At 37.4% G+C, this 12,028-nt stretch overlaps 2 protein-coding genes across 3 annotated transcripts in view; one reads left to right on the top strand and one right to left on the bottom strand.

Moving 5' to 3' along the window:
- The window catches only part of ptgfrnb (prostaglandin F2 receptor inhibitor b), a 38,821-nt gene extending 37,183 nt beyond the window's left edge, over window positions 1-1,638 (top strand). For both annotated transcript variants that reach the window (XM_072657051.1, XM_072657050.1), the window contains exon 9: window positions 296-1,638. In XM_072657051.1, the coding sequence (XP_072513152.1) occupies window positions 296-459 (164 nt within the window). In that variant the 3' untranslated portion in view covers window positions 460-1,638. The remainder of the gene's footprint in view (window positions 1-295) is intronic.
- Window positions 1,639-7,818: 6,180 nt separating this feature from the next.
- Window positions 7,819-11,799, bottom strand: LOC140536269 (2-oxoglutarate receptor 1-like). The gene is made up of 4 exons (XM_072657987.1): window positions 11,663-11,799; window positions 9,685-10,610; window positions 7,953-8,128; window positions 7,819-7,902 (listed from the first exon to the last, which is right to left on the bottom strand). Exons 1-4 carry the CDS (start codon window positions 11,797-11,799, stop codon window positions 7,819-7,821), a joined length of 1,323 nt encoding a protein of 440 aa, XP_072514088.1.
- Between the last annotated feature and the right edge of the window lie 229 nt (window positions 11,800-12,028).

Genomic DNA, 12,028 nt, shown 5'->3' with positions numbered 1-12,028 from the left:
ATACTTGACCACAAAACTATTGAAAATTATTTAGAGCTTTCTATTATGCACCCCAGTTATTTTAAAAGCACACTTACATTTACAGCATTTAGCTGACACTCTTATCCAGAGAGTGGCCAACGTACTGTTAGGAGTCTTGTTGGTGTAGTGCAGCATAGTCACCCAGGCTATGAATCGAGCCCAAGCTTTCCACATGGTATGGTAGCTGACATTTGCAATTATACTTTATGTAGTGTAAAGTTCATCTTCAAATTTGAAGACATGGTATTCATTTAAATTTGTTCTTTTTTTGAAGTCTGGGATTCGATGAAGTTACCTTTGCTGTATGGGACATGTGCATCCCTCTCTGTGGGTCTCATCTCCCTCATTCTGGGCCTTGTATGTGCTCAGTGCTGCTGCAGAAACACTACACACACTCCACGCTCTCGCGTCAAGCTCATGGACCTGGAAGTAGACTGACAAGCACCGCATACTCAAAGCTGTTCCCATCCAAGAGAGTATTACTGTAGCTGTAGTAAGTGATAATTAAGTACTCAAAATTAGCATCTTCTAAAACTCCCACTTCTAAACCTAGAACCACTAAAAACTCCCAAGGAGGCCAGAGGACCTAATAGGTAGTTTTGGTATACACATTTATTTAATATTTAGTGTCTGTTTAAAAGCACACTTACATTTACAGCATTTAGCTGACACTCTTATCCAGAGAGTGGCCAACATACTGTTAGGAGTACGGAGGACACAAATAGTCTATTTATGTTTTAGAACTCAAGTGCACTGATCATTAGTGTGGCTAAAGTACACTTTAGTGCACTGTAGTATAATAAAGTCTGGCATAATTAATCTCATATCCTCTTTCACTAGGGATGAAACACTTTTACAGAACAGTGTGAAAAATAAGTTTCTTTGATTTCTACACTGAAAAACCTCTTTTTGTGTTCAACAGCACATTCATATCCAAAGTTTTTCTCCACATTTTAAACATACTTCAAACGTATTAACTGTGGTGTACACTAATGTAATGTTTCTACCTATTGCGGTGTGAAAGGATTAATGAACTGTTTAAGTAAATGTCAGTAACTTTCTACATCAGAGGTAGGTTTTTTCTAAACTTTCTAGGCATCTTGGGAACTGCAAAAAAGGACTGCTTTGCTCATTTTGGCCAGCTAAACAGAACAGTAGAATAAATTCATTGGTGGGTTAAATGATTGGGGTAGGGTCCTTTCAATGCATTTTCTTTTTATTTTATTTATTTTATTTTGTTATGGAAACCAGCACATCCCTCCTAATAAGCAACTATGGCTCTTGATTTTTCCAAGAGCCTTTGTTTGATAGCAAGAACACCACTAACCCAAACGAACATAGACACACTATTTCTGTAAAAAAAAAAAAAAAAAAAAAAATTATTGTTTCTGTTGATGATTTACCATTTGACAGTATTTAAATGAATGTAAGATTGTATAAACCCCTTAGTTAGAATCTGACTTTTCTGACTATTAAAATGAATAATGACTAATATAATGTAAGGAAAATAAAATGTATCTCTTGTGGGCTTGTCCATAGTAAGTCCTTTCATGCTCCTGTAGACACACATGCTCAATTTCTAGCAAATATTAAAACACTTCAAACATGACAGAGAAAGAGAGAGACTTTGCCTTTTCTCTTCCTTTTTTATTTAAAATGATAAATGTATAATATATAGCCATAAGATGCAATTTGGAGGTCCATGCATCGGCTCAGTGAGTTATAAAGTACAGTGTAAATGCTGACTTATATGCTTATGCTAATCCAAGGTTTACAGCAGATCTAAAATGGGTCCTCCGCTCTTAAATGGCCAGCAGGGGGATCCCCAAGCACTTAAAGGCTAACCGGGAGATAATCCCACTAGGGGTCCAGTACCTTCTCTTGGGTCTCCTCTCAGTTGATCATACCAGATACACCTCCAACGGCAGGTGACCAGGGACATCCTTATAAGATGTCAGAACCAACTCTGCTGGCTCATCTTAATGCAGTTGAGCAGTGGCTCTACTCTGAGCCTCCCTCGGATAAGTGTTACCCACTCTATCATGACCATCCATGAGGGGACAGATTGACTGCTAAAATTAGCTCTCTTTACCACCACATTACTGCAGCTGCTGCACCTAACCTGCGATTGATCTCACTTTTCCTAAAACCCAAGGTACTTAAAACCACAAGCTGTGTAAAGAAGTTTCCAATGATCATAAAATGTCATCACAGAACCTACAGGTAGCTCTTGCCACAGTAGATCTATCATAAAAAGAGACCAAACAAGTTTTTCAATAGGATGTAACAATGCTTAAATACAATGTACTTTAGACAGTGCTTTGGTTTTGCCCTAAACTCTGGAATTTCACATTTTCAATGGAATTCTCCAATCTCCCACAATCAACTCTGTAATCTGAATTCAAATGAACATCGTTGAATGTCGACCAGAGTGAGTCATTATTACTAACCAGGTGTTAGTTTACTTTACTCACCACATCTTTTAAAAAAAAGGTTCTTTATGGAAATAAAGGTGGTTCTTTTGTGGCATTCCTCAAAAAATTATGTATTCCTTTATTTCAAGTGCATTATATATACTGCTGGAGCAAAACCATATCTCCAAAATGGTAACTTTACAGGAAAAGGAAAAACTACATTTGTAACACTGATGTAATAAAATTAATAAGATAATATCAGATTGGACTTTCTTTTTTTATGTGTTGTTCTGGTATTATTAGTTATTCTTATTATTATTGTTATTATACAGTGCACTGTACAGGGAACACTAACTACTATACTAACTATTACAACACTACTCTAATAAATCCACTAAACAAAAACTATGGTATTTATCAATAAATATAACAAACATTAGGTGCTGCGATTAGTGAGCTACAGAATATTTCTACATGTATAAATGTTAAACTTTATCAATTATGGTTCCTAGTTTCATATATCAAATGAAACCTACTTGCTCATGTTAAAAACTATTCTAATATGACTTTGAATATCTCGTGAACTTTTTGCATTCCCTTTTTGTCCTTTTTGGTCTTTTTGCAAAGTTTGGGCGATAGAGTTTGCGTGCGCTTTCTCACTCGATAATGCGATAAGTGGCGGAGATTTACTTTGTTCCGTGAACAAAGAAGGAAAAAAGCGTGGATTTTGAATGTTTAAACATGGCGGCACTACATGTTAATAAGGGCAGTTAGTCTCTTGGCTAAAACAAAGAGTGAAGCTGACTGTTTAAGAACACATGAGTTAAAGCTGCTGATGTGCTTAGCTTTATAACTATAAACTAATGTGGTTGTTCAAGTGTTTGGAAAGAGAGATTGCATGCAAATAGAAGATTTAAGTTGCTGCACTTTCTCTCCCTCTCAATCTACCAGGTAGTATGTTATTGTAGTATTCAAGTTTTATTTGTACATAGTATTTGCCTCACGTACAAATACAATTGTGTCACAAGACCCAATTTAATGCTCCAGAGAGATTTTTTAAATCCCCCTTCTTTAGAGAGCTCATTGAACCTCGTTTCCACAGTCAAGCCAATAGAACTAAATGAGAGTTTGAAATAAAACAGGCTTCTCAAATTCTCTAACCATGTTCTAATTATAAGCTTATGCGGTGTGTCATGACTGGCTAGATCAGACAATGACGGGTGAACACTCGCAGGGACGGTGTGATGCAAGACTTTATTAAACCAAAAAGGGGAAATAAGAACGCAGCAATAACAAGGAAAAATGAATTAACAAAACAAACGTGACAAACTAACATGGGCAAAACATGAAAGCCACCTGAGGCTGGTTGGTAGCCAGGGAGCCAGGCGAGATAGGGAAGAACAAAACAAACGTAACACCGCGCTCGTCAGGCGCAACTAAACTTACGTGACTTAGAACAACGGGATTGGCCGCCAAATCCTCAAGGCAACCAACCTGCGAACCAAGAAGCAATTTACTCCTGAACGTGAACAGACTCTCATCGAAAGTCCTCGAGAGAAACACCATAGACGACTATGACTCACGTGAACATGAAGCCAACCATACAGCTTGGCATAGCAAGTATAATTCTCGGCACCGAGATGATAGCGTTTGCTCCCTTTATACCCCAGCTCTCAGGTGACCCAAATCAAAACATGCAACGATCGAAAATGACACATTTGAATAAACATGGCATTGTACATAAATGGCTGTCAACATAAAAGTTTAATAAAAGTCCTAACATTTTTTCTCACAAGAAAATTGCATTTCTATCAACTTTTTATTATACAAAATATTTTTCTTTAGAATTACCTTCACCTTTCAAAGTAGTCAAAATGATGATGAATAAAGAGTTTGCAGGGTCCAACAACAGTTACAGGTTCTTTCAGAAAGAAAATTACATTAAAATGCATAAAACTTTAAGGATTCGTTATCTAAACTAAGCCCAGATGTTAAAGTCCAGTCTCACGTGATGTTTTTTTCCCCCAAATATCCAGTGGTTGTCGTCCTCAGCTAATTCAGGAATTTCTCTACTTGAGAAATGAAGATTCTTGACATGCTGTCCAGGTTTTGCTTCTGGGAATGCTTCCCCTTCTGGTTTCTGGTCCAGGAAAAGTTGTTCACAGTTACAAGTAAAGGAAATGTTTGCTTTATTTTCATTCAGGTTGTGACCACCCATTGCAAGTGTGATTTGAAGAAAGTATCTTTGTGGAAACACTGATTAGATGTCAAGCTGAAATTCTAAAGGTTCTTAAGAGCTAGGTCGATCAAGAGCTGGCTATCCTTTGTTAGGACAAAGAAGAGGGCTACCTTGGTTTCTTTCAGTTAGATGTTTACCAGGTGGGGCAAACAGAAGAAGAATCTTGGGAGCTATTCCACAAAGCAAGCTAACTCAGTAAGCCAGGCTTTTTAAGCCAAGCCTGGCTCAGGTTACTATTATTAATTGTATAAATATATAAATAAATATATAAATATATATAAATCTGATATTATTTCCAAAAGCAATATTTCCACCTTTGTGTTTAAATTCAAAGTGTTTATACAAATCATTTCACTCCGCAATTTACAAATGTTCATGTTTGTTTAATATAATTAATGTAAATGTTAACTTAATGGTGAAAAAAGTAAATGAATACAGACAACTACCCTGCCAAGATTTGCATACAGGTGATACAAATAATACAAAATGTAGGCTATAAAAAAAAAGAGCAGCTAACAGTGAAGGCTGAGCTGAAACATCCGGGTTTCCCAGGAAAAATAAACTTTTCAGAGCAGTCGAAAGCAGCGTTTAACCAATCACAGCGCTGCCTCACTCGCGTTTGTGGCTGTGAAGTGCAGTGGAGCCACGTTTGTGGTGGAGGAAACGAAGGATGAATCCCAAAGAGGTAAGTGCATCAAAAGTTCTTCAGAACCACATATTTTAAGTTCTGCAAGCAAGCTGGGTTGGGGTGTAGGACGGCATACATTTATGAAAATGCAACATACATAGAGGTATATTTGTTTGATGTCATTTTTTAAAAACCTAGTCTTACTATTCTCAACAGATGTTTCTGTTCCCTGTTTGATACAGTCAAAACCCAACTCCTAAATTACATCTGAAGTAAAGTGATTTGTTTTAGTCCTGGTAAGAAATTGATGATGGTGGAAGCTCTTGAAAACTGCAAGTCAGAGTGGTAAAGGAGTTCATAGCATACATAGCTCCTCTTCAGATGGAACTTGACTTGACTGTATATACCAGTATAAATTGTGCACACTTACACTGTGGAGATTTCTAGTTTGACATTGCTGTTTAACAAATTGAATACCAATTGAATTGATACCAACCATGGACAGTTATTTCTGTTTCATTCATTGGCGTAGACCAAATAATGCTCAACGCATTTGGATTTACATACAGCTGAATCTGAAGAGAAAACATATTTTCCTTTTTGTTTTCCTAGTAATCATCAGGTTCAATCTGTTTGTTTGAGCAGAAGAATCACCAAAGCCACTGGAATGTAAATTAATATTCCTGTTGTATATCGATTAAGACAGTTTTTTTCTGTTTTGTTTTGTTAAGTGTTTGGTGTTTTCCATATTAGGAGATATTGCTGTTGGCGAAGGAGTGACAAGATACTTCTTTGTTATGCAGATGACACACAGCTCTATATATCAGCCAAACCTGACGATAAATTTAGATTAAAGAAAATTGAGGCATGTGTAAAGGATACAAAACCGAGGTTCTCCTTTTAGGTCCAAAAGACTATCAGACAAAATGCTACACTTGGCTAATACTTCCATTATTTCTGGTCTAGCAGCTAAAAATCTTATTATTTGAGCAATATATAGCTAATATTAGTAGGACAGCCTTTATGCATCTTAGGAACATTGCCAAACTAAGAAATTCTCTATCTCTACAGGATGCAGAAAAGCTAGTACACGCTGTCATGATCCACTCGGTCTGACAATGACGGGAGAACACTCGCAGGGGATGGACCAAGGCGAGAGAGTTTATTGATAACAATAAACCGTAAACAACATGCGGTGCACTAAGAGTAATTCTAGAAATTCTCTTCTACAACATACAAAGCCCTACATGGCCTCGCTTCTGAGTACCTGCGAGATCTTATTACATATTATGAACCATCAAGAATACTGAGATATCAGGGTGCTGGCTTCTTTTTGAAACCATATACACATTTTCATTTAACAAAATATTGGACACAGAATTGACAACACGTTGAAACACGTTGACCAAAACCTCAAAATAGATTAAAGTAAAAAAGGATATGTGATGGGTAACATGGCATATCCATGGCATATCCATGGCTCTGGATGAAAAGTTTGCTCATTTAAAAATCATTAGATACAATTTGAATAAACAGCTTTTAAACTGTCCACAAATACCCTACTAATTTGTTTGCGGGCTGTTACATAACTGGCTGATAAACGTGTCCTATTGCCCACAGCTGTTCTTAAGGGATGATTGTCCTAACAAAACCAGGTCATCTCGAATTCTTGGTACAAAGGTGTAATAGCAACAAAAAGATGAGTTTGGTCTGTGTCAAGATAGTTGTCTTCCTTAAGATAGTGGAGGACATTGTAGTACACACTGGTCACTGCAGTCCACATATCTCTCCATAATCCCTCAATACTAAAAAGTAAAAGTACTGCACCTCAGACTTTATCACAAGACAGCAGCTTCTATTTACTATACAAAATGGTCTTGTAAACACATGTAATTTGTTAATCAATTAAAATGGTTAATTGTTGCAAGAGCAGGAAAATCATCAAAGTATGTTGGACATAAACCCAACACACAACATCCTCCCAGGATTAAAGAGAATATAAGAATGTCTGATACATATTTATTGTAATTGGACGCACCGCTGGTTATTGACACTTTTTCCAGAAATGAAACTGCTCCTCCCCGTTGCACAGACTGTGAACATGAGGCGTGCTATTTGGACATTCTCAACTCCCTGATTTCCCCCTCACTCTAGAATGTTGCAGAATTTATAATAGCACAATTATTAAAACTTAATACTACATATTTCTGTTGCTACTAAGCAAAGCACTAGCAATGGTAAGATCATGGGGTTGGCTGAAACAATGATGAAAACATTTAAGTATGTTTAATACTTCAAGCAGATTTTATTAAAAATGTAAAACATTATTACAATATGCTCAACATTTATTGGAACAAAATGACAATGTAATTAACAGTCATTATGTGCACATTTTTAAAGATTATTGGAACATACCTAGAAGGGAAGCCAAATTTGTCCACCAGATAACACCTTCACGTAGTTTAATAGCTTTAGGAACATAAAATGACACATAGCTAATTAGTTTATGATACGTATCAATGTGCGTCATTGACCTTGGACCTGGATCTAAATATCTTCTTCGGACAACGCAACCCATCTTCGTCATCCTGGACAGGACTCTGAGTGTGTCAACGTAAAGAGGCAATGCTCTAACATGGTCATACTGTACTCTGTGCCCTTCAGCCGCCAAGACGCCCTTCACCATCCTATAGCCAGAGTGTGGCATTCTGGACGTAACATCAGACACCAGTGTGTCCAGCTCTTCATCCGAGAGAGTACTGTAGTGTGCCCTAACGGAGAGATTGTAGTCTGTCATACGTCTATGAACAGTCCTTTCTGACACTCCTAACAGACCAGCAACGCATGAAATTCATGTCAAGTAAACTGGTCAGGTATTCTTGACTGATCACAAACTTTTGGTCGTCAACAAGACTCTTGTTCCTTTGAATTTTCTCTCCATCTCAAAATCCTAGCGGATAACGTTGCATTCATCCTACATTGCACTGCACACTGGCACACACAGGGAGGAGGTGTTTCATAATATGATTGGGCCAGCCCTGTGTCAGTAAAATAAATAACCAATGGGCCGCAGACTAGCATGTTCCAAGGGCCGGTGGTTAGGAAACAAACTCTTGCGCTGACTTTGTTTTGCCGAATGCATTATGCAGGACTAACACGGGTTGGTGTTAAACAATGTGATTGGGCCAATAAACTAAACTTTCCGTTTTCTGTTTCCTATCCTTAGCTCCCTCTCCCATGTGATTACTCAGTCTCTCAGTACAGACACAACAATAAGATTTCAGAATGGCATAGTGCTAATCAGTCAAGTCTATCAATATGCCTTTTTGAGCAGAAAAGTCTGACACCGTGCAATTTTCAAGACCTACACAACAAAGTTAGCCATGGAATAACACCATTATATATATATTATATTATAATAATAATAATAATAATGTTGCACAACATTCTCTTTAAATCAGTCTATTCATTAGTTACTGTCATGTTGTTCCTGAAAGTGTAACATACGAAATACTGTCATAAAAAAACACACAGCTTTGCGTGTAATGCCATAGCATTACAGTAAGTCCATAGGATCAGCTTTCTGATTTCATTTTATTTTCAACAAAACTAAATATGGATGCAACTTGTAAAAGGATAAGGCTAGCAACATAGCTCAACTGAGGAGTATAACATTTAACATAACATTTCAACCTTAATCTCAATGGCTTCTTCACAATCCTAGAACGCATTCTGCAGGATGGGATTGTTACCAAATATCTGTAAGCATTCACTAATTAGAAACAGTTTTGAAGTAGGTTTACTGCTTATGGGGATATTGTCAGTTAAAGTGAAGCAGATGCCGAAACTATATCATCTCTGTTGTGTTCATAGCTGTTGTGAATATGAGGCACCCTGAATTCTAACCTCAAAACATATTTGAAACACATTTATAAAAAGTTGTGTTAAAGATTTGAATAAATTGATTTTCAAATAATAGAATGGAAAATACACATTGTTCTGTTACCTTAGTATTAGAAGTTCAATGAACCTAACATTTTAAGGCAGACCAGACAAACTGTTTTTACAGTATAATAAAAAAAAAAGATTTGTTTGTTTATAACTGTAATTACTGCAAGTGTGCAGATGGCGAATATAAGTATCCCCCTTCTTAAAATCCTTATCCTGTGATATCTGGATCACCTTTATCCACATTTTCTAAAAAATAAAAAAAAAAGTAGGACAAAATATAAAAGATCATTTTGATCCTTGAATAGAAAAGATGAGATTTGATTGTCCATACAATTTGGATATGGATTAAAAGCTTGGAACAAAAGCTGCAGGGATGTGGAACACTCATTGCATTATTGAACATCTTCCTTGAAATCTGTTAAAAAATAGACTTAAAAATGCCTGCTTAAAGCGATCACCAGCAAGTGTGTACAGACCCAAGTTAAAGACTATATTGAGTGCTGCCACTGGCCTTGAGGCCACATAAACAGCATGCACCCATCTTTCTATTATGCAGGAAGAATCAGGAGTGAGTCTTGTGTATATTCTTAGCATGCGCAGTACATGGAAGGGAAAAAAACAAAACACAAAACAGATCATAATTAGTGCAATGAGCTTCCTCGCCCGACTACGACTCCTACTTTGAGTGTGTGGACCCCTTGCTAACTCTTTTGCTATGCGCATGTAGCATAAACATACCGTTAATAAGGGTAGCAAGAAGCCTAGTGCTGTCAGCATCCAGCTATACCACCATACTTGTGATGGCTCGTTGCTGGCCAAGTCTAGGCAGTGGGTTATGTTGTTCTCCTTTACAGTAAAGATCATATTGAAGATGGGTGCCAGTAGTGCAGCTGCCAAAGTCCAGGTCAGAACACATGCAAGTAAACCCCATCGCTTTTGCTGAATCCTGGCAGCTTGTAGTGGGTGCACTATGCCAACATAGCGGAATACAGCCAGACAGGTGAGGAAGAGAATGCTGCCATAGAGATTGAAGTGGAAGCCAAAGCGCACAAAGCGGCACATGAAGTCACTCAATGTCCAGGAGTCACCTTGCGAATAATAGTAGATTAAAAATGGCATGCTAAGCATATACAAGAGGTCAGTGGTGGCCAGGTTGACCAGGATGATGCTGCTACTTTTCCAGGGGCGCACCTTTATCAGATAAACGAGTAACGATGTCACATTACCCAGTATACCAACTACAAAAATTGTTCCATACATGACAGGTAGGTAGTGCAGCTTCATAAGGTAGTCAATATTAGTGCAGGTGTCAATGGAATTATTGCCATAGGATATGGTGCTGGCCACGTAGTCCTTTCTGTGGGTAGAGAGTTAGACAGAGCAAGTGAGGCAGTAAGTCAAAGTTTACTTTAAAAACATTAAACATTCACATTGACCATTTGTAACAGGCACAGATGGAATTTGGGTTCCGCATTTATCCCACCTGTACAGTGAACACACACATACCCACCAGGGAAACACACACAGTGGACAGTGAGCATGTGCGGCACCCAGGGAGCAGAGAGGGTCAAGTGGCAGTGGCAGCTTGCCAAGCCCGGGTATCGAACACACAACCCTGTCATTAATAGCCTGGAGCTCTAACCGCTGAGCAACCACAGCACCAATACCTTGAAAATATCCATACTATGCCATGTTACATACTATGTTAGTTTGCATTGTTTCTCCAAGTTTGATGTTTTCTTCACTATATATTTACAGCAAGCTTCAAAGCTTACAAAACAAATAATTCTGATTTCACTGTCCAAACATTTTTTCACAGTATTGGATTTGCTGTTTGTTTGTTTCATGTTACTAAAAATAAGATGCAAATCATTCGGTTATTGCTCTAAAATGTATTACATTTCCATTTCCCTATGGAAAACAATATACATCAGACAATAAACATATTTCACATCAAGTCATCAACAAAAGTCAAGCCATGACTGAACATCTACCCATTTTATTTTAACCCATGCTCCTGCTGCACCTTAATAATTTAAAATAAAGCTTTAGTGTTCTTCTTAGATGTTAGTCTATTCTTTGATGTCAAGCATTAAGCATAAGCATAAACCTTTTTGAGGTAATGTAGACACTTCTAATAATTACTGACATTACTGTTCTTTCAGAATACATGTTTTTTATTCACATGTTCATTATCACATCCATCCTTCTCAGCATAAGAAGGGACTAATTTTCTCACGCTTCTTACATAAGAAGACATTGAGCATAATGTTTTTGACTCTAAAGTAAAACTCTTTACCCTATTTACTTAAAATTAAATTTTTTGTTTAAGCTTTTTATTTAGCTTGGCTACTTGAGTCGTTGTTTTAATGGTTTTACACAAGTATGAGTTCAGGCTACGCTACTCACCTCTGTTGATCGATAGCATTATCTTGTGAAGTAACACTCGCATTGAGTGACAACATGGTCACCTCAGCTGCTTTCTCATGGTTCCTTTTTCTCAATGGTTCTCCATCCACTTCATACAATGGGCCCTCCCCCAACATCTCTATTGTGCTTCTTTTCTTTAAAAAATGCTGCAGGTTGTGTTTTCTGCACCATTGTTAACAGCATTTTCTTTACAAGTAAGCATTGTTAGTGCTCTGGAAAATCCCCAGCGCTGACTTCCTACATACAGTGTTCATTTAAGCCTAGCAATACAAATGAAACAAGAGTCTTCTTGGGAATATGATGTATACTGAATTTCTTATGGTGGATGAGGATATGAAATATAAT

Source organism: Salminus brasiliensis, chromosome 15 (assembly GCF_030463535.1).
Source record: "Salminus brasiliensis chromosome 15, fSalBra1.hap2, whole genome shotgun sequence".
Taxonomy (NCBI): Eukaryota; Metazoa; Chordata; class Actinopteri; order Characiformes; family Bryconidae; genus Salminus; species Salminus brasiliensis.
Note: the sequence above shows the minus strand (reverse complement) of the source record. Positions and strands in the feature narration are given on the sequence as shown.

Bases quoted from the DNA above. Each gene is read 5' to 3' on its own strand.
- LOC140536269 (XM_072657987.1), bottom strand. From the start codon at position 11,799: ATGTTGGGGGAGGGCCCATTGTATGAAGTGGATGGAGAACCATTGAGA. The intron at 10,611-11,662 runs GTGAGTAGCGTA...CTCTACCCACAG, and splicing joins AATGCTATCGATCAACAGAG to AAAGGACTACGTGGCCAGCA. The intron at 8,129-9,684 runs GTCTATTTTTTA...CTGGTCTGTTAG, and splicing joins CTTTAAGCAGGCATTTTTAA to GAGTGTCAGAAAGGACTGTT.